At 44.6% G+C, this 27,835-nt stretch overlaps 1 protein-coding gene across 1 annotated transcript in view; it reads left to right on the top strand.

Moving 5' to 3' along the window:
- OVCH1 (ovochymase 1) overlaps window positions 1–27,835 on the top strand; it is an 852,055-nt gene that overhangs the window by 456,312 nt on the left and 367,908 nt on the right. The window contains exons 17-18 of the mRNA XM_086952799.1: window positions 2,323–2,395; window positions 25,332–25,527. Of these exons, the coding sequence (XP_086808925.1) occupies window positions 2,323–2,395; window positions 25,332–25,527 (269 nt within the window). The remainder of the gene's footprint in view (window positions 1–2,322; window positions 2,396–25,331; window positions 25,528–27,835) is intronic.

A 27,835-nucleotide genomic window follows, 5' to 3' on the forward strand; every position in this document is an offset into this window, starting at 1 on the left:
CCTGACAAACACCCATTATTTGCGAATCGTCCAATCATAGGTAACATTGCAAAAGGTATCACATGACGACAACCCCACTTTTCAGTTGTCCAGCCCACCATCAATTACATGGGAAAGCCCAACATTCTTGCTCGGACAGGCCGGACAAACCCATAATAAAAGACCACAACCCAAACCATAAATAGGCCATAAAAGAAGGAACAGAAACAAATGTAAAGCAAGATAAAGGGATGTGTGCGTGTACAATAAACTCAACAATGTCCTGCTCTTTGATCTCTATCTCGATCAGCTACCGGACAAGGAACTGGCTTAGCAAGGTTAGCTTCAGGCAACGAGGTCAGTTCGCTCAAGTCATCTAGGAGTCAGCTAAAGGTGTACGTGTACCAAAGACTCGTTCGGCCGTAGTCATCGGCCTATGTGAGGGCAACCACAAAATGGCTGCCGTAAACAAAATGGAACCAGAGGGTTCAGAACGAAATCCCTGAATACGTAGTAAATCCATCGATCGAACATGATGAAAACACTCGTACTTGCCGCACTCGCTATTTACGGTTCGCTACTACCAAATTCGTAACGATACCATGACCATTATGAAACAGGTTCAGAATTCACGGAACCTCAAGATGTGTCTTAGAAGTGGGGGAGTTTTCAAAGAAAGGCTTTTGAAGTGCACAAATCCCTGCCCTGCTCACTCACTATAAGGGAGTGGGGGAAATGCATGCTTTCTAAAAGTGCATTTGACTTGCAACTTAAAATCCGACTTTACCATAAGTTGTGATTTTAAGTGGAGTCCAGAGACCCCAAACCTGAAATATCTATTTTTTGTCAATTAGAAATCATATGTATAAAATGTAATAGGTAATCCCAATGTTCTTATGGGAGAGATAGGCCTTTCTGTAATGAAAAACTAATTTGAGAGTTTTTCACTACTAGCAAACGTAAAACTTAAAAGTCAATGTCCATCTTTTTAGATTTACTGCACCCTGCCTTGGGGCTGTCCATGGCTTACCTTAGGGGTGACTAATGTGTTAAAAAAGGTTTAGGCCTGGCAAGAGGTTTAACTTGCCAGATTGATATGGCAGTGTTAAACTGCACACACACATGGGCTCTGCAGTGGCAAGCCTGAGACGTGGTTTTGGGGCTACTTATTTGGGTCCCACAATCCATGTTGCAGGTCCACTAATAGCATTTTATTTACAGGCCCAGGGCACATGTAGTGAACTTTACTAGATTCTTCTAAGTAAATTAAATATGCCAACTAGGTGTGAACCAATGTTACCATTTTTATAAGAGAAAGCTCATGCACTTTACCACTGCTAACAAGTGATAAGAGTTCTAAAGCAGATAAAACGAGGTCAGAAAAAGAGGAGGAGAAAGGCTAAAGGTTTGGGGTGACCCTTTAGAGAGACATTTTCCAACACCCATGAACACCATGTTGAAAAGTCAAGTCCCTCTGAGATTAGTAACTATTGGTCACCCTGAAGCCCAGTTGATTTACTTTTCTGATTTTAAAAAAGTACTGGCTGAAGAACTCTAACGTTTCTGTGCAGAAAATGTTGTTTGGGAGGGGGTTCTTACTTTTGCACCACCAACCTTATGAACAGACCATAATGTTGTAAAGTTTGTTTACTGAAATGAATATTATTTTTCAGAGTGGTTAAAAACATCTTTAACTTGTGTTTTTTTTTTTTTTTCGAAGCTTGTCTGTGCCAGTTAACACTATGTAATGGTTAAAACCTCGGTCCAAAGCATTGTTTACGATAAATCCCGGGCTCAAGGTTGGAGTAGTATCACTTTTCATAACAGATTTAGGAATTAGAATAATGACTTGGATACATCAGACCTGGCCCACCCGGAATCCTCTAGTGGCACAAGATTTCACTTTCGAACCTCATGAGAAAATTATATTGTTTGCTCTTGTATTGTAAGTAAGTTTCTCAGAAGTAGCGTGCCTCAAGGAAAATAACCCTCTATCTGCCTTATCGCCTATTCTAAATGTTGACTCCTACTTTAATGAAAATTGATCCACCATCACTGGCTTCCACCTTTGTCCCACCCTTCCTAACAAGCTTGCTGTTGTATGCTAGGAAACGGGCAAGCAATAACCTACAGGAATTAAAGGGGTCTCATGGAGCCCCGTGTACTTTCAGTTCCTGTTGCTCCCTTCTATACCCCCCACCACTCCGCAAACCCAGGGTAGAAAAATGTCACCAGGGGTACCCCTATTTGACATTCACCTAGTACTTAACTACTCTCTAAATGTAGAATTAAACCAATAAAGTGGTCTCAGTCAGTATGAATATATTTATTTTTGTTTTTCAGGATAGTGGAGCCGTCGTCCTTGATAATCACTGCTGGCATTCACGACAGATGCTTGAAAGACTCGAATGAACAGGTTTGAACAAAACATTTTTTTACATCTGGCTTTACAGCGCAGTGTTCTGCAAAACCTTGTTACTGATGCTTTAAAATAAACCTAGACCTAGCTTTAGCTCCACCCAGAGAAGTTAGTTTCTCACCTCATGGTGTTGGCTGTTTGGAACTATTTAACATATAAAAAATCAGTCATCCCACATTAAATTATGTATCCCATACATGGATTGTATACAAAAAAACACTCCTTCCTATTAGTGCAGTTTTTTTTATGATGTCAACTTTTGTGTGAGTATCACTTTGATATGACTGGCCAAATAATTGTTTGCTTTTCAAGTTCCGACAAGCCTAACTCCAAAATGGCTATCCAGCATTACAAGAAGCCAGCTCATATACAATCCTGTCCTCCTTGTAAACATAGATCTTAGCTGCCATTCTGCTGCATAGACTTACACCGGAACCATCAGCTCCTTAGTGTGTACTTCTATATCCAGCTCCAGTCGCCTTCGTTCGTTCTTTTGCTCCTGGGTTGCTGCTAATTTTAAGCACGCTCAATGGCTCTTGTGATGCCGTTCCTATGTGCTTCTGCCAGGCACTTCAGTACAAACTAGAGCGCACAGGCATTGTGGCTTGCACTTGACACCTGGCGCTGTCTCCCTTTCCAGTTTGTTCTTACTCTGCATCTTCTCTTACGCCCTCCAACCCTATCACCACGATTATCAAAGCTACCACCATTTTTACAGCCTTTACTTGCCACCATTGCCAACTCTATGACCTGCCATTTCCATTATTACATTACAAGCACTGCCTCCGCCCCCTTTACTACCACCTACAACACTCACAACCACCATCATTGCCACCAACAGCGCTTGACTACACAGCTATCGCTATTATTGCTTTAATGAGCTGAACTATGTGAATATAGGCAGTTAGCATTTGTTCGCTCATTAAGCCTTCTACTGCAGGGGTTTGTCCACACCTCTGTGCCGAAACCTTTGCATTAGTTTGATAAGGCCGGGTTCCACTACCAACATTTAACACAGAACCCTAGGTCGGTGTATCTTTATTACCTGCTGAGAAGTATAAAGGGGGGAACCAACTCATTTTAGTCAATTCAACAGTCAGTAATAACTGACTCAAAAGATCAGACTCCGAACTCCAGTTTAGAGTTTATAACCAAGCCAAAACAACTGAATATACAAGCACCTCAAGACAAGGTCGTAAAAATACATGGGAACAAATACAAAGCCATATCTACGAATGAGCCTAATCCCATGAATCATGAAGAGAACAAAAAACTCCAAAAATAAGGCACAAGCAAGGACTGATCCAATATTTAACTCCGACTTCATCTGTAGCTGAAAAGTAGAAAGCATTAGGCTATCCCAACTCGGTCTCTAAGGTGACATCCCTACTTAGCATTTCCCAGGCAAAGTCAGTTAAAGGTGTCCGCCTGTGAAGATTTCCTAAGAAGTACATTCACAATGTAATTTAGGTAGTCAAGGCTACCGAGCTACTTCTAAGATGCTCTTTCCAGATTGATGATCTCACCCTAACTCAACCTGTCTCATTCCGCCTCCCTGACACTCTCTCTGCCTCTCCTCCCTTTGGGCACTTTCCCGAATACAAATGCACAGATGTAAAAACATGCTCACAGATCACCTCATTCGAACGGACACTTCGAAGTAGTTTTCCACAGTCTTCCACACTCCTTCCAATGTTCAGCTTGATGATCTTGATTCCCAAGCCTCCTCGGTGAGAAAGAACACCGGCTTCCATTTAGCGACATTCCATTTACGAAGTAACTGTTCTCCTCCATGCCTAACTCCTAAAACAAAGAGCGTGAGTTTTAACCAACAAAGGCAGCTTCTTCCACCTGCAACTGAAACGTGAGAACAGAACATACTTGCATGCACATGAAATTCGCCGACCATCTCTAATGCGAGAGGTTACCAGGGAAATTACATTTCAGACCTACACAATTTGGCCAACATAAGAATAAACGAATATGCCTTTCATATACACAACGTGAAATTCATTAAGGCCTTTGCCCATCAAATTTTTACACACATGTTAATAATGATTTGCAACCATCTAAATTATTACATATTAAGCGCAACTAGTCCTCTCCACGTGCAAACTTTAACGTGGTGCACATTTAAATCAAAATACATTACACAAGCTTTTCGTTAGGCAAATGCAATATACTAAAGGTTACAGTTTTCAAATATAAATGCCTTTCACTTCTCTTGCATGGCACAAAATACTTTTGTATTTATTCACTTACACATTTGTATTATTACGACACATTTCTAATGATCAAAGTTAATACAACACCAGAATATATGCGGGTGCGGACTATTCATGATTATGATGCACCAATACAATTTTAGAGCACCATCGCGCTCCAAGTTTGTTCAACACCTGTATTCTAGGGTCTCTGTGAACCCATGCAAACTGTTTATTTTGGTACATTCAAAGGAATATTGTGGTGCAAACCCTGCATCAATACCTCATTCCAACCAGAAGATATAATTTTCAATGCAAAGAATTTCATTTTTTGTTGCGTTTCTAAAATGAGCAAACCTGAATTCAATTCCAGAATGTTAATGATTGAAATATTGCCCTAAATGTTTCACTCTGGCAATACCAAATGTCTTTTTCTTAGGAAATGTAGTCTGCACAATGAATTTTGTCAAATTAGTGCACAACATTAAATTGTGGCGGAATTACTGGTAATGGGGCACTGTACATCTGAGAAATATCAAACTCCGGACTATATGGAAAGGTTACAAACTATGTATTGTCTAATTCTGTAAAACCTAAGGAGGGAATCTAGTGATGTCAGGTATGCCTCATCCTGATAGTCTAGTTGGGATAATCCGCTGATCATGTTTGTCATATTTTTACTGTTTTCTGTCTCTTAAACCTGGAATTCCCTCCAGTCTCTTGAGTGGGAACATATCCCATCCTGGTGTATATATTGTAATATGTGGTGACTTTAATTGCAAGATGGGCGTACGAGGGGTCAACGGTGAAGCAGTAATCAAATGTAGATCATACCATGGTATTCTGACTCCAAGTCACGCTTTTGCAAAAAGGAAAATTCTTGGCCCAATCCTGCAGCCCTAAGGGACTGTTATCCGCATGAAACTAATACAACAACCACAATGTATTTATGTGCAATGCTCGATTGGACCAATTAGTTACATCTTAGTGAAGGCAACTGATTGGGCCAGATTTAAAAATTTGTATGAACAGTAGAAGCTGGAAAGTGACCATGATCCTCTCACCATAGAAATGAAACGTAAGACAGATGGAGCCAATAGAAGTCCAACATCTGAACACCACCTGGGACCTTGGAGAGCAAGTTAGAATGAGATGTAAACCAGACCTAAAGTCCAATGTAACAGAATGGAAAGCTGAAATAACTATGGTCGTCCTTCAAACATCCATCCTGGAAGGCCCGATGGAGAATAACAAATTATTTCTGTTTGTCAAATTGCGGAAAGCTTTAAGCCAGATTGTATCTAGAAGATATACCTTTTACAAGCAATCCATAGCTAAAAACAATTCCAGTGATAGATGGCTTGACGAGTATTGTAAGAACAAAAAATTGAACAACAGTCACTAGTTCAGTCACTCAACAAGAGATTAAATTGGGGCTGCAAGATCTAGCTATAAGGCCATGAATTCAAAGGTCCAAGTTAATGGTTTTTCCTAATAGTGCATGCACTATGTTTTCAGAAACAAATGGATATTCATTCCCTAGCAAAGGGGGAGAGACAGGGTATACATACGACAAGTTATTGGGCCAAAAGCCTATGCTAAGTCAGGCTTATAGAACTTCAAAAGCCTCCAAAAATGGAGTATGTGGTACCGTGTTAAGTTGGGTGCGCTCATTTCTGTGGGAGCAATGTCAGACGGTTGCCTTCTTTCCTACCACTCTGACTGTAAGACCATTAAACATGGAGTGCCTCAGGGTTCTCTTCAACATTTATATAAGGCTGTAAATAACACTGATTAGAACATTGGAATGTGGAGCAGTCCATTGAAGTAAATGGAGTGCTCCATGCTTCTACGGCCCGGTAAAGCCCTGCAAAGCAACATTCCAATGATTTCACAAAGGCCTCTTGGAGCATATGGGGATTTAACATTTAAGACAGGTTCAGGTGAGCATTTATGGTCCGAGCTGCCCAGCTCTGGAGTAAGTTGCTAGCGTTTGCTTTTCCTCAAGTACCTCATATAATACTCAGTTTTGATTATTTTTTTATTTTTACATTTTATTTTTGGTAAGTTTGTGAACACAATGTGCAGGATTAAAAAAAAATTAACCCTCTTAACATGGAAGGCGCAAACAGTTTTCTGCATATTAACAAACTCCAGCCCAGCTCCCTCTTTCAGCAAGTACAGTATTGCAATCTTATGAACAATCTACATAACACCTTTCAACCTACAAGGTGCTGAAGGACCACCCCGTATTTACATTACAGTCTAGGTGAGTGCATGTTATATCTATTGCAGGTCCGGGTTTTGAAGCAGAAACATAGAAAACGGTGCTCAAAAGTCTTTAGGTTGCGAGGTGGTGGGCAGCTCTTCCGCATTGATGCCCATTTGTCATTTGCAATACACCAGGTCTCAAATCCATTTCTGAAGAGTTGGAGAGGACTTGGCCCTCCCAATTCATTGCAACTGCATGCTTCGCTAACAAGTAGAGATTGCGATTATTCTCCAATTGCAGGGTTTAAGCTTTTTCACCAAGCCTAGTAACTCTGGTACGCATGCAATGTTTTCTAGGGCTTTTATACAGTCTAGTTATTAATCCCTTGTACTCTTCCCCATTCAACACAACCTGCAGTACTTTTAAGATTGTGTGGTTCTCTGGGAATCCCAGGGTAAATGGATCGAACCGCTTGACCCACCCTTACACATGTAATCCCTGGCATAGTGCTGTACTCTTTAAATCCTTGGCAAAATTTCAGGCAGGAAAAAACTCCATTTTGGTACATGTCTCCTATCCAAGTAACCCCCGCAATCTGTAATACTTTATATGCTCCCTTCTCCTGGGCCGCAGAGTTGCCCTGGTGCACCCCAATCGGCAAAGCTGGGGTTTACATATATTCCCACTGGGCTCGCCTGGCGAGATTCTTCCACGCCCAAATAGTACACTTAACAGAATTTATTTCCTTCCTGGCAGCCCATGCCTGCAAGACCATCTGAATCAGTGGTGTCAGATGTGTAGTGTCCGCTTCAACCGCGGTGTGTGGAAGATAGCATTGTGGGAAAAACCAATAATGTGCATATTGTGCTTCCGTGCTGACAATATAAGCACAAGTCGGGGACCTCAAACCCACCCCATTCAAATGGTTGTGTTGGTGTATTCCAGCCACATCCTGGCAGTTTTCCAGCCCACACAAGCGACAACGGACAAGACTGAAGTGATTTGTAGAGTGCCATATGAAGTCGTATGAGATGTTTACAAATGGATATTGCAGCTTGGGTAGAAAATTTTAACATTTTTACAATTCCAATTCTATCTGCAAGAAAGGTAGGTGGTTCCACAGTGTAATTAGTTCTGTAATTTTAGTAATGGCTCGCCCATAGTTCATGGTCAGTACCACTTCGGAGTCTCTATGTACACATAATCCTAGATACTTCACCGGGTCGTTTGACCAGGACAACGGGAAGTCCAGCGCTGTTTCCTGCGTGCTAGCTGTCAGTGGGAACACTGTGAATTTAGCCTAGTTAATACCTAGGCCAGAGTAGCATTCAAATACCACGTATTTACGCAGCAGGGCTGGAAGAAACGTTGCAGGTTCGCTGACATATAGCATCATATCATCGGCGTAGAGAGAGACAGCAAGTGGTCGCTGCCTTAACCTCAATGCAGCATGCCTATGCTTTTGACAAATTTTGTCGAAGGCCTCTCAATTGGGAAGGCCTCTGAGACCCATCCATTAACAGGCTTGGTATACAATAAGCTGATCCATAAAAAAAAATGGCTAAAAGCCCATGCTTTGCAACATGTACCCCTACTGCAGTGAGTCGAAGGCTTTTGGAGCATCTAATAACACTGCAACCGCCTGAAAATCTGGCTCTAGATAATGAAGTACAGTGAAGACCATATGCAAGTTAAGAGCTGTGGATCTTTTAGGGACGAAGCATGAATGATCTGGGAGGACCAGCTTTGGGACCAGTGGTTGCAGCCTGTTTACAATTATTTTGGCCAAACTGTTAGCATCAACATTTATTAAAGATAATGGTATGAATGACTCACATATTTTTGCCACTTTTTCAGGCTTTAGCAATGTGACTATTAGTGCCTCTTTCAACGTGGGTGATAGTACACCCATCTCCTATGCTTCGGGGTATACATCCAGCAGTCTTAGCACTAGCTCCTCGACGTAAGCTTGGTAGAACTCACTTGGCAGCCTGTTGAGGCCAGACATGTGGGTAGGGACATTATAGCTTCTTTCACATCTTCCACATCAAAAGGCTGTGTAAGATACTCCCTCTGGCCCTCTAATAGCCACCCAAGTGCGATATCATTTAATTAAGCAGCAATCTCTGCATTTCCCCCTAAAGATTAGAGTACAAATCTAAAAGAATCCTACTGATATCTGATGTGAAATGTCGCACAACTTCCTCCCCATCTAGCATCTCTATAACAATTTCCCGGCCCTTCAGTATTGGAATTTCATTAGCCAGCGAGCAAATTGGCCTACTGCCCTCCCTGCAATATCTCGGCTTACGTCTTCTGGATCTGTGAAGGACTTCCTGATCTGCTGTTGGATTATAATCTGTAACTAGGTCTTTGGCTAGTGTTGCTGCTGTGGGCCTCACCTTGTACTGACTTTCCAATACTGTTATTTGCGCTGCCAACCCTTGCATTCTTCGTCGATCCTTCAGGACCCTCACCTGTGCGACTTTACACTCCCCCCTTCACATCACTTTAAATGCTTCCCACAATGTCCCGGCACTCCCGACCGATCCCTCTTTTCAACAAAGAAATTCCTTATTGCTTTCCCTATGGTATCGAGAAAGACTAAATCCGTGAGAGAGGACTGTTGCCGTCTCCACTGAAATGGGGGCCTCACACATTCTGGGACCTCTAACTCCAGCAACACAGGGGAGTGGTCTGAGAGCGTTTTTGCCAAGTGCGTAATTGCGAGACTCCAGGGACATACCTTCTCAGATGCCAGCCAATAGTCCAACCTGGACCATGACCCGTGTACTGCGGAGACAAGTGCTCTCCCTTGTGGTAGGATTACAAAGTCTCCATATATCACTAAGCCCTTCAGCATCCCTTAGTTCCAGCAAGATCAGTGAAGCCTTTTTTCCCCGCCCTAATGCAGCCTTTGAGCGCTCCAAATTAAAATCTCCACCCTGGAGCACCACAGCGGGAGGGTACATAGAAATCCTTCTCCATATATCATTAAAAAAAAACAGGGTCATCAATACTCTGCCCATACACATTGACCAGCAATACCTTTGTGCGCCCCAGCCTACCCATGACCATTACCACCCTGCCCTGATCGTATGCCTCAGATCTAATCACAGTAAATGGTTTCCTTTTTTTTACTAATATCACCTCCCTGGAGTAAGAAGAATGACTCAGCTACTCTCACCCCGGCCCACTTAGCTCCAAGATTGTTCTCAGTAAGTTTAGTAAGGTGCGTTTCCTGGAGGGAAGCAAATTGGACGTTCATCCTATCCAAATAGGCTAAGACTGAACACATTTGTTTGGAGTCGTAATGCCTAACTGCATTCCATTTTAAAAGTTTTGTAGTACTACCCAGACCTGTAACACATTTTTAAATTGGCTGCACATTTCCACCCGGGTCGTGAACGTAAATCGAAATCTACACAAGCCACATGTTCATAATACCGCATCTGCTGAAAACTTCTCCCACCCCTCCAAACCCCCATCCACTTCACCAACCCCAACATGCTAAAGACATTCCCTTTGAACAAAGACAACCCCCCCCCCCAGCGACAAAGCGTCACAATACACTAGGGAATGCTGGAGTGCCATATACATCCCGACTTACCAGGAGGTGGTTGACCTGCCAAGTCTTGTTAGAACCTTATTACAATTATAGCTCCTGTCCTGTAGCATTACTATGAGCACACCAATTCAATCTAAGCAAATGAGGCCCCCATCAACATATTTTCCTACAAATCGTGATCTCACATGAAGCACCCTGAAGACTATCACCTCTCCATGTACGTAACACACATCATAGTGAAAGAGTTACTGTTCCTCGTCGTCTGTGTCCTTAGGAGCTTCTCGCCTGCGTCGTTTCAATGTTTTGGCATATTGTAGTGCAGCTTTTGGGTTGGTGAAGATTTTAGTTGCACCCTCTTGGTCAACTCTGAGGTGAGCCTGATATAGCATGACATAGGGAATGTCTTCTGACATCAGAAGCTCCTTTACTGTTGTTAAATCTCTCCTGGCCGCATGTACCGTTGTCGTGAAATTCAAGAAAAAGGTCAGGGAATTACCCTGGTTGCTTATAGGTCCTTTCTCTCTGGCCGTTCGCAGGATAGAATCTCGATCTCAGTAGTTTAACAACCTAGCAATGATGGGGCGAGGCGTTTCTCCAGGGACCGGTCACGCCACTAGTGAGCGATGTGCCTGCTCTACTATTAGCATTGGAGAGAAGTTGTCTGCCCCAAATATGTCCTTGAACATTGTCTCCACAAATATATCCATTTTACCATTGTTTGTTTATTCAGGCAGCCCAATAATTCATATGTGATTTCTTCTAGATTTTGCCTCCAAATCTTATTTTTTTTTTTTTTGCTCGAATACTGCCAATGCCTTTTTCAAGTTTAGCAATTAGTCTGAAACCGTGTCAAGTTCTTTCTCAGATTTTGAGACTCTGCTCCACCTCCCCCATTCTAGTCTTCTGCTTTTCCATATTTGTAGACATGTGGTCCATTTGAAGATTTAGAGCCTCTATTTTGCCATCAATTGACAGGAGACTGCATTGCATTGCCAGAAGTGTGGCTTCCAGAGAGGGAGAGGTATGTTCGGGAATCCTCTTCCAAATCGGAGGCTTTTTAGACGGCGAACTGCTCGGTTTCCTCATCTCAAACGTGAGACTGGGTTGCGATTTGTCCGTTTTTCCCATATTCAGGTTGTGTACAGTTTTTAATATTTTTTAGGTGATCTTGGCGTTTGTGATCAGTGTCACATGTGCGTCACAAGCTGTCTGCACTCACCCACACCCGATTACAGCACTTCCTTCTGCCTATTTTGCCTTCATTAGCAGGGAGCACCACATCCAAGCCTTTGCGTTCAGGTGCTCACCCCACTTCTGACGATTGGGGGGCGACAAATTAAAGGTGCTTCACCCCCTTGCCTGAGCAGCTGTGCCCCTACCATTATAGCAGCCTCTAGCCGCTTGCAGCTACACACGTCTTTGCACTCTATTCTTTGTTGTCCTTTAAGCACACCTCTATATCTCTGCTTCTACCTTGCAGGTTCTGTATTCGATCCTGCTGCCCACAGTAGTACCTTTTTTTGCCACACTCTTCATGCTATCATCTTGTCTAGCCTCTATTTACCGGGGTGGATGCACAAGCAGGGCCCAGGTCGCAGGATCCAGTTCAGGCCGCGCCACTGTCCCAGCTCTCCCAGGCCAGACCTAATCTCCTCCCACTTTACCCAGCGCTGTGCCGATCCGTCCTGCTTCCATTTTTTTGCCGGATTGGTCGAGCCCGCCTCGCTAGCTCACAGGGCTCTGCCACCACTCTCTCAGCAGGCCCCACCGCAGCAGCATACAGCACAAGGTGGCAAGTTGATCCCAGCTCTTCCCTCGCATCTCACCTCCTGTTTTGCACCGCCTGAAGTGTGGTGCTGTTCACTTCCAGACGTTTCTGCTCTGTATTTCAGGCCCGGTGCATTCCAACCAGTCCTGTCCACCATTTTGCCTGCTAAGCCTCAACAGGATCACCACCCAGATTGCACAGGTTCCAGTTCTTTCAGGGCTGCTGACTTCCTCACGACTTTCCAGAACCACTCACATTGCCGATGCATCCCTTTGAGTATTCTCGAATCCCTTATTCTGAACTTTTTCTGGGAAATGCACACCTCTAGATCACCTTTTCTATCTTGCAGGTTGTGTATTTGACCTAGCTGCCCACAATATTGCCTTTATCGCCACACTTGCCTCACGCTATCCGCTTGTCTCAGCCTTATTAACCAGTGCATATGCACAAGTGGGGCCTAGGCCGCAAGATCCTACTGGGCTGCAATGCGACATGTCTAAACTCTGCACTCTTCACCTAGCTCGGTGCTAATCTGTCCCGCTTCAGTTTTTTTGCTGCACCAGTCCACAGCACCGCAAGCCCCAGGGGACAAACCAGCCTGCCTCCCTAGCGCACAAGGCTCGCCCGCCACTCTCTCGGCAGGTCCTTCTGCAGCAGCATATAGCACCAGGCGGCCAGTTAATCCAGCTCTCCCTCGCACCTCACCTCCGGTATTGCACCACCTGCAAGTGTGTTGCTGTTCACTTTCAGACGTTCCTGCTCTGTATTTCAGGTTCGGTGCGTTTCAACCAGTCCTGTCTGCCATTTTGTGTGCTAGTGCTCTCGATCCACCTTATTCAAGCAGTATTTTAGTCGGATAGTGGATCGGCCAGCAGAGCTGCACAGTTACGCAGCCATTTTGCTTCCCCTTCTAGTTCCCCCTCAGTGTTTTGTTAAGCTCCAGTTGTTTTGTCCAGGTTGAGGCCATCCATGCCAGGATACCAGCATTATAAATGTTTTCAATAAATAGGGAACCCAGGACTGCCATCGAATTGCTGGTTGGATTCAATTTACTGGTTTTCCCTTGCTGAAGGAGTTCTGACTGCCATAAAAGTGTTCTGGTCTGAACGTAGAAAGCTACATCGAAACTGACCATGAGCAGCAGCCAGTTTGTTAAGTCCTTCCTGGACACAGCCTTCGGACGTCGCCCGCTCGGAGCGTTCCTGTCTTCATCTACGAACATGCTGGGATCCAGCTTGCTGCTTCCCCTGCTGATGACTCTTACCATAGAAGCCCAGGTTCTGGTGTTAACCAGGGCTTCTATAGGAATTAACGAGGGCATGTTATCAAGCCCGTTATCGCCGCTTTAGAGGCAGTTTCCTGCCAATAAAAGAGGCGATAATGTATCGCCCTTTCTTGATACTATGGCCCCAAATTCTTTTTTTGTTCAGAGCGGCAGGTCACATTGTGGTCGTCCTTTTTCCATTTCAGTTTAGTGGCACAGTGGCACATTTGTGCAGCAGGAGCTTTGTAGGTAGAATAAAGAGTGACCTCTGGAATTCAAGTAAGAATTCCATCACTTTTTTCATCTATATTCAAAGAGTTCACCATGCTGCTTTGCCTATGGCTGCAGAAATGGGGCACTAATCTTCTCAAATGCAGACTGATCCTGTCTCCCTGTAATCGACTGGTCCAATCATCTGAAACAAAACCCCCATCTTGAAATATGTACTTTTCTTAGCATCAGCTGTTCACTCACATGGAAAGGGCATTATTTGAGCAAACAAAGTGCATAAAATGCAGTGCAAGAATAAATAATTTGTATATTAAATATGATAATTCAGGTACCCTTAATCACCTGAATGCCATTTAGGGGTCGCCAGGAGTTGTGGTTGGAACCCCGGGCTTGCCCCTTGTGGCCCCTGGCACTGCTTTTGCAACCCCTTGCTTGAGAGTTAGCAACATCAATGCCAAGTACACATGCACGGCTCCACATTCATTAATGTCTGCCCCTTTTACATTATACTAATAGTGAGTAATATCATATTATTCACTATTAGTGTAATAGAAAATGGAGCACTTAGGCCTTTGGTGGCAGCTGTGGTAAGCAAAAATAGTTTAAAATGTTTGTTGTATGCGTACTTGCGGTGGCAGTGTTTAAGTTATAGAGAGAACTTACATGCATGTGCAAGTGTGTCTGTGTAAGCATGTGTGTGTGTGAGCCGAGGGAGAGCCAAGTGACAGGTAGTGATATTGTGTGAGATTGAAGATCAGATTTTCTATTCTTTGCTGCACTGCCTTGCGTCAAAAGGAGAACAAAAAAATGTGCCATGTTTAATAAAATATAGTGCATTTTTTCTTTACCTCTGCAGAGGCACACATTTGGCAGCCATGTGCCAACACCAGTGGTAGAAGTGGGTGAGATCGGAAGGGCACAGCGTGCCCCTACTTTTTAAATTTAACACTTACCGTTCCCCTACTTCTTTATGTTAGACATGCATCCCAGGACGGCAGCCATGTGTGTTGCACATTAAGGAAGGCGTCTGCAGTTGCCATGACTACCTCCCCCTTCCCCTCCATGTCTTGGGGCATGGGCCTGCAAAGCAACACTGTGGGAGCAATCAATCATCGCACAAAAATGGCTACCTTTAGTGGTCCTGCTGCTAGAGTGTGATTTACACCTCATTTAGTGACAACTTCGGATTGGGAAGGCGGGCAGTCTGCGATGGCCCGGTGTTTCAGGGGCACCTATGGGCCGTTTTTCTTAGCCACTGTAAACTGGTACAATATACCTACTGTCTTCGCCAGGCCACTGTATTGAGGCGCCAGCATCCCGGGCTCTCTACTGACCCTCTAATTTGAGGCTGAGAGCTCGGTGTTGCTCTGGCCTTTGGGGCATTCTGGCCTCGGCCCCATGCTTCGTGGGGCCTGCCTGGCCAGAAGCAGTGTCATCCCCTGCCGGGCCATCACCTTCAGGTTATGGGGGCAATGGGGAGGGTGTGAATAGGCAGGAACCTACATGGGGGAGGCTGAAAGGAGAGGTGATTTTTTGGCCATTGTCCATTCTCACCTCAGTCTATGGTGGGCTGGTAAGAGAAGTGGCCTCCCAAGAGGCCAGGTGTTGTCACCTCATCCCCAGTGTCTTTTAGGCCTTGTTGCTGGGTGCAGGGCTTAAGTGACTGGATATGACATTAAGATTAATCCTGAATCGCTGCACAAAATGTGTGCCTAGGAAAGTGCACAAAGCACTGAGTGGAACAGTGTCAGTGCTGTAAACTAGCATTTACAACAATAGTTAAATGAACACTGCAGTACAGGCAGATGTCAGCGTGACGTAAAGCAAGTGCACACATGGTTAAACCAGATTGGCCTCTGATTATAGGAGTAACTGACTAAAGCAGAATTAAACTATTATATCATGAACTGAGCGTCACCTGTAAACCGCGAGCTCCTGTAAGAATAGCTTCATATATTTAATTATCAGAGGATCCTATGCTGTCAGACAGAAGGGATGTTATGCATCTACAGAAAGGGATTCCTGAACCAGTGTGTTTTAGAAGATATTTGATGCACACAAAGGAGGGGTGTTCCTTACTTTGTGGGAGCTCCCTGTGAAAGGCCTGTGCAATTTGCACTTCGTGAAAAGTGTGCTACCGTTTTTTGTTTTTTTATTATGTTTTTTAGGATTGTGGGTCTCAGGAACGTGCAGGCATAGATACCTTTAGAGAATAGTAACTGGAGTATTTATTGTGTATCCAGATTTCTCATTTTTTTGTCACAACACACATTTGTGTCTACATCGAGGCACTGAGAAGGGCAATGAGTGGCACTGTACAAAACAAATACATAACACACCAGCCCTTTGCATTTATAAAGAAGACATCAGGGCACAGAGGGGGCTTCACCCAGCACATTTTCAGATTCTGTTCTCCTCAGCCTTGAGTGGTCCAGGGATGTTGCTAAACCAGAAATATGAGTGCCCCAGCAGAACTCCCTTATAGCGCTTATACCTCTGGGGAAACTAGAGAAAGTTGTGAGTGGTCTGTTTTCCACTGTTTCAGATTAACACTGTCAATTTTTGTACATTTTCAAGCCCAGAGCCACAACTGAAACTTACAAAAAAACTCTATTAATTCAGCTTTTCTTTTTTTGTTTTTCTATCAGTCACAGAGAATTAAGGCAGCTTTAGAACACGTTTTAAAGCGCTTTCGCCTTACATTGACTACTTAAAGTACATACCTGTCAGATGAAAAAATACCGGCTTTGGGTGATTTTCTTCCATTTGATACCGTGCAGATGGCAACCCTAGCCAGATCAAGTGTTGTGGTCTTAGGCTATTTTATTTCACCTCGCCTGCATGCAGTGCTCCTAGTTATGCCAATGCCACTGCCTCTAGAAGCTTTAACCACTTCGATGCTCATGACGGAACGGTTCCGTCATGAGCGTCGGTTGGCCTGTGCTCATGACGGAACCGTTCCGTCATGAGCCCGTTGGCTCATTAGAACGTTCAGCACAGCGCAGGAATCTGCGCCGCGCTGATGTGGTTAAAAGATTTATTTTACCAAATATTTCTCAAAAAAATTATTCTGATGTGACCAATACAATGGTCACATCAGGATGCATTTTAGGCACCACACTTGACCTCATCTGCCCTTAATTTTCAGGCTCACACAGACTGATGACGCCACAAATAAAGGGAAAGCACTCCAGTGTAGAATTCCTGGCAATCCAAAACGATGGCGCTTTAAAAAACAAGCATTTACAATGCAATAGGTCTCGTATTTTCAAAACTTTGACCTATTGTAAATGACAATACCTTTTATTATTGCTGGTTTTTCAAACATAAATAAGACATTGTCATTTAAAATGCCAAAAGCACAAAATCTCGCAACGGTGAGACCTATTGCATTGCAAATGCTTATTATATACTATTTCTGGTTTCGAGGACCAACTTTTTTTTAATGCAGAAATTGATCACTATTTCTGCCTCCGATGCCCTCACCCCGAAAACACGTCTCAACTTCCCCTTCACCCGCATAAATAAAAAGTTCAACTAAATGTGTGCGATGCAAAATGGAAACAATTAAACAACTACTTTACAAAGTTAATTGAGAAACGAAAAATATATAGCTTGCCTTTATCAATGTAAAAATGAAAACACTTTCAGTGTTTCACTTATGTGGCACTATTGTCCACTTGCTCTTTGCAAACTGTCTTATTCTTCATTTTACGAGTCAATGACCCAAGAACACATTTTCAACCACTTTTGCTAAACTAATTTATTACGATATGCTAACACAACGCTTAAATTGGGCTTGTTTTGTTTTTCACCCCCCCCTTTTCTTAATCTACCCATAGCTGCGCCCCTTTCAACCCTACTTATAAGGTAAATTATCTTTTTGAATATCACCTTCCCTCACCTAACATCCCCACTTTATAATAGCACCAGGAAAAGCACAATATATTGATAAACAACTCGTAGCACTTTATTGGAGTTTCAGTAACTTGTATTGTGCAACCACTTACTAAAATTATAACAAAACACATCTATTAATCACCTAGGCGAAACCTAATGCATTTACCAATGCTTGTTACACTCGTTACAAATATATTTGTTTCAGCAATTTGTTTCCTTGGAAATTCCTTGGGCAAGCTACACAAACAACCCCCTGCTGAATTAGGAATGTTGTATACTGCTGAGCAACTGTAGCATTATGTGAGCTCCCATGGGTTTCACACTGCTTTCTCGCACAAAAAAAAACTATGTATAAAACCAAAAGTCCAATCAGACTCTGGTTCCTTGCCAGGGAATAGACACACAATGCCTTCCTCTCACTTACTATTGTGAGAGGTAAGAGCTGTGTCTGTACCCTGGCAAGGAGCCAATTACTGTTACGTATTCTTATTAGATGAGTCTGTGCCCGAGCAATCCTTTCTAGGGCACAAGCAGAGATAAATACTCTATACGGTGTCTAGCTCTCTCCGTGGCAGTTAGCACAGATGCACAGCTCCTTCCCCTGACACAGCTTCTTGGACAGCAGACACACAGCGCCAACTTGCACTGATTCTCGGAGTTTAAAGCTTTGACAAGAAGGGCCGGACTGGCCATAGCTGGCACTGGGAAATCCCCTGGTGCGCCGCACGGGTGGGGGCCGGTTTTGGGCCCCTGGGGGGCGTTTTTGTTACAGGGCCGTTTTTGCAGCAAAACGGCAAAATCGGCCCAGAACCAAAATCGGCCGAAAAGCGGCCCCGGCAAAGAGCTTGCTGGCACCTCCAACCCCCCTCCCCCCTCTACCCCCCTGAGTGGGGAGGGGGGCGGCCGATTGTGGTTCCCAGTCCGGCCCTGTTGACAAGGAGCTGTGGGTCTGTGCTCAGAAAGGTGGCAGATGCTGTTTGGCTTCTTAAAAATGTTAAAATGCAAGTGGTGTTTGATTTGCTGTGAGAAACGGTTACAGTAGCTACATGCATGGTTTGAAAACTGCCTGTTCTATTCTCCATCATCACCTTCAATAGAAGGGATTATTAAAAAATCTGGGAAATTATTTGTCAGATTATGACCACTTGGAAGTTATGCAGCTTCATGCCTTTTTGTATGCTCCATATGTCCATTACAAATAAAAGCGGTCCATGACCTCATTGTTCTGAGAAGGAATGTAAAAATAAGTTGACCAATCACCAGTACATGTATTCCAGATAATTAGCTCGGTGCCTGACATTCTGAGCCCCCCCCCCCCCACCCAATTAGAGTAGATCCTTTTATTCCTTCTGTTTTACAGTCCCAGAATCAAACCATGCCAATGCTATATTCAACTACCTCATTTTAACAATGATTTTATCGAAATCTCTGTGCTTCAAAGAGGAAATTCCACGATACCAGAAATGTAAAAATAAAACATTACAGTAGAATGCTTTTGTTATTTTCTTCTATGATGCAAATATACTTTTATGCTTACTGCTGTTCAATAAACCTTTTCCTATATGAAACTAATTTGCATGCTAAATCATGTTGTATAAAAGTATGAACAGCACATTCTTGTGAATTAAAATATACGGTACCATTTTTTTTGCTTTCACTTTAATAAACTATGCCACCTATTGCATAAAGCCTCAGCAGTTGGTCGCAGCCAGTACTGCATGCAATACTACATAAGTGTGCTTTGGGTCAGTCGTTTCTCATAATTAGATGTCTTTCCTCCTTTTTAGGTTTCGCCTGTATAGTGCTTGCACTGTGCTTGAGATCTTTTCTTTTGAATATAAACTTAAAAGGGACTTACATCCCACTTCATCTCTTTACTGGCTTCTCATTGGTTCCTGTGCGTGCGACTTACCTTTCCTCCATTTCTATTGGCTGTGACATATTTTCCTGCATTTCCCAATGCTTCTCGTATCAGTTTCCTGCCGCCAAAATACTGTTGACATCTGGTTTGGTGGAACACTGTTTTCATAAAGTTATGCCTATTACTGTTGCAGCATATTTATTGAGCAATCTATCACCTGGAGAGCTTAGGTGATTTGCACAAAATCCCAGGATATTGCCGGCACCACTGAGACTCGAACTGGGATCACCAGCTCTCGAGTCAGCAGTTCTGACCACTGCACCACATCCTCTCCACTCCCGTGTTATCTGTCTGGGAGCTCTTTCCTTCTTCCCGATGATGATTGATGAAAACAGCTCTTTGTTCATTACATAGGCGAAACCAATGCATTACCAATGCTTGCTTTTTTTGTCTTTATTCCTTTTGCTTTTAGTTAGTTAGCACTCTAAGTTTGAGTGTGCTTTAACGTGCTCCCCTCTGTTTTCCTACCACCAGTCATGCTGCTTTAAATGTTTTCTCTCCCACACCTCGGTGTCAGACTGTCTCTTGTTTCGTTACTCTCCACTTCCTCACTTTTCCTTTCCACACCTCTCCTGCCAGTATGAGCTTTGCCAATGCCAAATGTTTTTAAAATGTTGCTGACAGGCGCAAGTACTGCAGCCTTGAAGGGCATGGCAATTCCAAGGGGACGAGGGATGTTTGAAGAAAAGATGCTAGTGTATGATAGAACCTTGTTCAGCACGCTCCTAGATAAGTGCAATTACCCATCAAGTAATGGATTAGTCAACTAAACGAACACAATTAATCAAAATATAATTTTTAGAAAAATAATTTGAACGTCCATGATCTCTCATCTCGAGAAGGAAGTCAAAGACAAAAATCCTTCAATTCTTATTCAACTGTTGGTTTATTCTTTAAAGCTTCCAGCATAAATCAGCCAACACGTGTTTCATCTATTATAGACTTTTCCAAGGCTGGGATATAAATATAATACATGTTGTCCTTTTTCATACAGAATGTTGGTAAGATAAAAACATTAGTTTCACATAACAACTTTCCATTCATTTCAAAGAGTGAATGGCATAAAGATAATGATCTACTGATGAGAAAAAAGTACTAAATATACTTCCATGAAGAAAAGGAAAGTTTATAAAGCTGTTGACCCAAAGTTTTCACCATAAGAGAAAATGAAAGAAAAAGAAAAGATTTGTTTTTCGATAGACACCAAAGTGAAATTTATCCTTAACCCAATTTCATGTTGAAGAGTTTCACTTGTGATTCCGAACAATCAATCAATCAAGGGTTTGTTGAAGCGCGACCGCTCACCCGTAAGGGTCTCAAGGCGCTAGGGGGTGCAGGTTCCATTCCATCAAGGAGGGGTCTGTCAAAGAGCCATGTCTTTAGGTTTCTTGCGAAGATGGGGAGCGATGTTGTCTGTCTGAGATGGAGCGGAAGGGCGTTCCATTCCTTGGCCACAAGAAAGGAGAGGGAGCAGCCTATCTATCTGGTCTTTCTGGTGCTGGGGACCACAGCGTAGGAGAGCTGGGCTGATTGTAGAGTCCTTTGGGGTGCGTGGCATTTGAGTTGGCTGTTCAGGTATGCTGGTCTGGTGCCATGGAGGGCCTTGTGTGCATGGGTGAGTATCTTGAAAGTGATTCTCACCTCGACGGGGAGCCAGTGTAGTGTGCGCAGGTGCTGGGAGATGTGGCAGTGTTTTGGCAGGTTGAGGACTAGTTTTGCGGCGGCGCTCTGGATGTTCTGTAGCTTGAAGGGAGGTTTTTGTTTATTCTAGCATAGTGTGTGTTAGAACCGGCTGTCTCTAGTTGGCAGAGGTATGCACTTCTGACAAATAGGGACACTCCTTTTCTAGTCAGGGCAAGGGGATCACACCCTTCGATAACCCCTGCTCACCCCCTTGGTAGCTTGGCAGAGCAGAACAGGCTTATCTCAGAGGCTGTGTGTTAAGCAATTATGACCACATACAGTAATACAGTGAATACACTACAAATGGACACGACACAGTAGTATTATAAAAATAAGTATTTTTATATAAGGCTTAGCACAAGACCAAATAACGACAAAACTGTACACAATCGGAATAAATACTCTGGGAAGGAAAAAGGGGTAGTTCAAAGGTAGTTTCTTCTTCAGCACAAAAAGTCTTTGGTATCAAGCAATCTTCTTCTTGGCAATACAGTTCTTAGCAACAGGGTAACCCACACGGGGGCTACACGACGTGCAGGCAAAGTTAATCCAAGGGTTCGGCGTCGACCGCGAGGAGCGCTACGTCTAGCCCGGAGTCACACGGACCCCTAACAACACAGTACCTTGGAAAATGAAGCACGCGATGATCAGCGGCGTCGAACGATCCGGCGTCGCGCCTTCGGTGTCAAGCAGGCCTCAGCAGGCGTCGTCGATGATGCGGTTGCACAGAGTGAGCAGCGCTCACGGCGTCGGTGGGCACACGGTTGATGCGATCAGCAACGGTGCAGACACGAGGTCCTCTGGAGCTAGAGCCGTACTCCCACTCCCTGGCGTTGCTGCTGGCGTCGGTCGGGCCCGGCGTCCGGTCGTCGTGATTGCTGGTTCTCTCAGAGGCGCTGGATTCACACTTCCAGCAAATAGCACCTTAGCAGATGAAGTCCTTTAGCCCTGTGACTTCAGCAGGAGACTGGCACTCTTCCAGTCCTTGGAGATTTTCTTAGCAAGCGTGAGAGTACACACACAGTTCCTCTCTCCTGGTTCCTTGGCAAAAATAAAGAAGCACTGCAGGATTCCCCCAACAACAGCACACTGGCAGAAGGGGTAGGCAGTCCTTAGATCAGCAGGCCTCTTGTCCTTGGTTACAGGGTTCCTTGTCAGAAGTGATCGGATTTCCTAGTTCAGGGGTCCTTCTCTTATATCCCTTTTCGTCTTTGATCCCTTTGTCTATGCCGGGGATTTCCCAACATCCTGGGTCTGTGGTGGGTGGAGCTAGGCAGTAGCACCTGGCCTATTCATTGAGCAGGGCTGGGTCCTCAGACGCCCAGCAGGAGGTGGAGCCAGCATTGATACTGGCAGGAGCAGAGCTATCGCCCTCCTGGCAGGAGGTGGGGCTAGGATCGTCCATGGCAGGCACAGAGCCATCAGTCTCGTAGCAGGATGTGGAGCCGGCATTGTATCAGGCAAGGCAGGCTATCAACAACTACTCTCCCCCTACTCTCAACTCAAATGTCCCACTCATCCCACACTGACTCATCCAGACCTGTGGAGCCACCCAGCTCCTGTCACACACACGCAAGACCAGCAGAAACCAGATATGATTAGACAAGAAAATAGACACTTTCTAAAAGTACTATTTTCGAACCCAGAGTCCAAAAACCATCCACACCAACGGATGCGTAATTAAACCCCGAGTTCAGGGATACCAAACTCGACATTGCACCATGCTCCCCGAGCCAGCTAGGATCATAGTGTTAACGTTCCCGGCGGCCCATTCTATCCAACGGAGAGCAGGCTACCTCGCTATAGTGAAGCCCGAAGATGGCGGTACTTCACTATCAGGACATGCCAACTTGGTCAGGTGTGTCCTACCTTAGACGTACAATGCACCCTGCCCATGGGCTTACTATAGGGGTGACTAACATGAAGTCAAGGGAAGGTTGGAGGGGCTGGCAAGTAGGTATACCTGCGCAGCCTGCGTGACAGTACAAGACTGCACGTGGGTCTCGCAATGACCGACCCGTAGACATTCTTTTACGAGGCCGCTCCTGTGGGTGGCACAACACTTGCTGCAAGCCCACGAGCGGCATTTGTATTTACAAGCCCCGGCACTCCTGGTGCACTAGACTAGGGACTGACAGTAAACCAAATTAGGCCAAACATGGATACAATAGATACATCAATTTAACATCGGGAGCACTTGCGCTATGGCACTGATCAGCAGTGACACGGCGCCCAAAGCATATACCAGCAAAACATCGTAAAACAGTAGAGGCAAACAGAAAAAATGGAGGAGAGACTCAAGCCAATGATGTCAGGTCTAACAGTGTGTTGCCATAGTAGTGTCTGCTGGTGAGCAGGGCATGAGTGACGGTCTTTCGGCGTTCGAGGGGGATACATTTGCAGGTCTTGCGAAGGAGGCGGAGAGTGTGGAAGCAGGAAGACAAGACTGAGTTGATTTGGCTGTCCATTTTGAGCTCTGAGTCCAGGATGATTCCCAGATTTTGCGCGTGGTCCGTGGGGGTTGGCGGGTTTCCGAAGGCTGGGGGCCACCAGGTGTCGCTCCAGGCGTTGGGGTTTTGGCCCATGATGAGTACTTCTGTTTTTTTTGTTGATTAGTTGTGGGCAGCTGTTTTTCATCCATTTGGTGATGGCTTCCATGCCTTCTAGAAAGTTGTCTGGCGGTGTTGGGCTCGTTGGATAGGGAGAGGATGAGTTTGGTGTCGTCAGCGTAAATAAAAATAAAATGAAAATCCGTATTTGTAAAGCGCAAACTACTCACCCCTACGGGTCTCAAGGCCCTGGGGGCCATTGTGGAAATTAAGTGAGCTATTGCCCAGAGTCACATGGTGTTGAGCTGAGCTGCTGTCGGAGCCGGGAATCAAACCGGGAACCCTGTGCTGTCAGCTGCCCTGGCCGCTGCACCACACTTCTTCTCCGAGCTCAAACAGACACTGTAATAATGTGTAATATCAATCCCATAAAAAGACATGCAACTCCCTTTCCACATTGATTGCTAGGTCTACTTATCTAAGTTTTATCAACCACTTTGTTTCAAGCTGGAGAAGAGTGGCTCAATGGTTAGAGCGGCAGACCCTGATGCAGAGGTCTGGCCCGAACCAGGGTTCAATTCCCGCCTTGGCGGATCTTGGGCACAATTTCCGCGGACCTGATAATTCTCGCCTCAGTGCCTATTCTAAGCATGGGTCCCACTCTGCAACTCTGGGCAATAGCTTGCGTAATCTCCACAACGGCCCCAACAGCGCTAGGATGCCTGGCTTCACCTTCGGGGTGCCCAGGAGTGGGCACTTCACAGGGAAAGGCCAGGAAGGGTTCCACAGCAGTATGTGTATACGCCTTGAGACCCCTTCGGGGGTGATACGTGCGCTATATAAGCACTACATTAAAAAAAAATTTTTACATTTGCTTTCTCAATGAAAACCTTCTGTCCCCACCCCGTGGGTTGTCATCCGCGACTGCAATTCCATGGAAACTAAGTCTTATAATCTCTGATGCAGCATGCAAGCTGTTATAATGAACAGATGCTTGCAGGGGCTTCTCGAGTGACGCATGACGGTTGAAGCAGAGTTCATATGTATATAGTTGGTATATCTTGAGACGTTTGGTGTCCTGGCCCAAGTAAAAGAAGAGGTGCAGTTGTTAGCCACTGACATTTTGATGGTCACTGTGCTTTTGAACAATATATTTGTAGGTAGTTTTGGAGCACTGACCTTCTGTGATCCACATCACTGCAGGCTCTGTCTTCAGCCCTGCTGTCTGGTGCTTGACCTGTATAGGACAGCTGCGGCAGATCTACGAGCACAAGGCGTATGCAGTGTGCGGGGCTGGTACAAGGTGCGCTACCAGTGGTAAGGAGTGTTTCACAGCTTAGCGGCAGGGCCACACCTGGCTGGTGGGGGCACGATGGGCATCTCATGATGAATCCCAAGGGCCAGCCTCTGCACTAAGACCAAAATCAGCCTCCTGGAGAAATGCTCAGTGACACCACCAATCCGGCTCCGATGCGTAAATGCTTGTTCACAAAGTCATGGCTCTTACCACAGATGGATGACTCTCACCACTTAGGTTTCAGAATGCCTTTCTTTGAGCAAAACTTGGATGGGAAACCAATGTGCATTAAGAAATGTCTTTTAATATGTCATTGTGAACTTTATCTTTCTGCAGGTGAGGCACGCGCTTGCATATTTCCTTCATGAAGAATTTGATGGGAAAAACTTTGATTATGACATTGCGCTGATACAATTAAAAGAGCCATTGGTGTACAATAACTATGTTCGAGAGATCTGTCTGCCCAACAGAAACATGGTTGTAGCACCCTCAACTATGTGCGTAGTGACTGGATGGGGCAGCAAAGCCGAAGGTGAGTGGAGAATATTATTCGAATACTGAAACTCTAGCTCCAAATTTGCCAAATGCATTGCACTTGACTACTGTAGGTGAGGTACAGATCTGATGTGTTTGAGCCAGAAAGTGGAAACACTTTTTTTTACAAGGGTTACCGCAGGGGCTCCTCTGAGTTAACCCCATGATAGTGTAGCAGCTTTTAGAAACAATTGATAAGACTTGACTTCAGCCATCCGTGCTTTGGAAAATGCCACAAAGTAATGGCTAATAAAAACAAGCATTGGCAAAGCCAATAGGTATGATCTTGGCATGCTGGTGCAGTGGTAACGTTTCTTTTACTTTTTCTATTGCAAGCAATTTCCTCAAAAATATTACTGAATGTTTTATTACTGATTTTCTTTTCTTTAAATGGCTAACCTTCAGTGGCTCTGTGAATTTTTCTTATTTGTGAAGACTAGAATAAATATGCACTTAGCCAAGGATTTAAGTTTTACACAGCTACAATATTACAATGCCACTAAGAGTTTGACAATGTAGAAAACACTCGAATTGCAGGCAAAAATAAATAACTAGATTCTGCTTAAAATAGCAGAAAACCGTCACTATTTCCTTGGCCACTGACCAAATAGTCTCTACACTGTTTAACCCGCAGCCGTACAAAAAACGAGGAAAATTCACTTACCTGGCCACTAGCTAAAATAGAAGGGGGTTTGTACTATGTGGCCAGCTGCTGGCAAAACAGGCATGTACAATTAGGTCAGCAGCCATGCTAATTAAAAAAAAAAAAAACCTGCAAATTGCAATTAAACCTAATAATGTGTGGCTGCTGGTTAGCCTGGCTAGTAGAAATGAAATGTCAATATTTACCCTGCAGCAGGCTAAACAGCATGAGTGATATATTGTATTGCTGGTGACCTTTCAAATAACTCGAAAAGAAATGTCCTTCGCCTAGTGGCTTGCTAAATGTAATGTGCACAACTTGGCCTGTAGCACATAGAGGGACTTCAATATCACACTGCTGATGTCTAAACCGCTTAGATTTAGTTTTATGTCTTATGCCATTTTCAGCAGGTACTTACACCAGGTAGAACTGCAAACAAAGGATGAACACCATTCACAGCCATCTCCTTATTAAAGTTAGGGTCCAGATGTAGTATTTTATTTGCAAAAGTGATTTCTAATTCCATACACACTTTTTTCGTGAATGGTATAGTGTTTTGCAAACAGACCTATTTACTGTTCGTTCAGTTCATAAAATATTGAAATGGAGGGGTAGTAGAATGACTTGCTTAACTATTTGCGACGCTCTAATTGGCTGTAATCACAGAGGTTTTTGAAAACGCTCCCCTTCTCAACCCCCCCACACCACCACCACCAAACCGGCCAACATGATTTCTAAAGGGAAAGGTACCTAAGGAGATCCCTTCCCCTTTGCGAACTGGTTCCCACCCCTACTCTGGGGTCATCTACTTATCAATTTTTTTGCAATAATAATATCTGAAAGAATCCGTTAGTTATAGATTCCTTACCTTAGAATTACGCCGAGACTTCAGACTGGATTCGGAAAGTTTTTGTCAGCAGTGCCCCTACGCGTCGGAAGGTGGCATTGTTCGACTCCACGTTTGTCATCTTGCTCACCGAATGACATAGTTGTAGCTACATAGATGCCGCCCTCGTGCATGGACGTCAGTTCTTTTGTTCCACACCAGCAAGCTCAGATCCGGAAAGAGTGGTACCTCCAGTCACTTTTTGACCGACTTTTTCTAGACGTTGGTCAAGTACGTTTTTTGTCTATCGACTCCAGGTGCACAAGGGATGCCCAGCTTCAAGGTCTGCGGTTACTGTAACTGACTGATGTTGGTGATAGATCCGCACCGCATGTGCCTCTACTGCCAGGAGCGTGACCATTACCCCAAGTTGTGCTTCGACTGCTGAAAACCATGGCCCCGAAGTCTTTGCGGGAGTGGTCCCGAAAGCTACTCGAGCCCTGCAGTCTGCTCTGCGTCGCTTGAGGTCCTGGTCGCGTGCGAAGTCAAGAGACTGATTGCGGAGCCATCATCACTCCTCTTCCGAGGCCAAAGTCACCGGCGTCGAAGACCTAGAGCATCCTTGGATCGAGGCCAGGATCCGGATTGGTGCCGGTCGGCCTCTTAAGACCTGCGCAGATTCCACCGGCACCAAGTCTGTAGCTGGCGCAGGCTGGACCCACAGCCGGCATCGACCCCAGCTTCCGCCTGATGTGGACAAGGAGCCGGACCATCATTGATCAATGCCATATCCAGTGCCGATGGGTACATTTGTGCCCGTGTTCCACCCTGGCCAGC

Source organism: Lissotriton vulgaris, chromosome 1_2, assembly GCF_964263255.1.
Source record: "Lissotriton vulgaris chromosome 1_2, aLisVul1.2, whole genome shotgun sequence".
NCBI classification, from domain to species: domain Eukaryota; kingdom Metazoa; phylum Chordata; class Amphibia; order Caudata; family Salamandridae; genus Lissotriton; species Lissotriton vulgaris.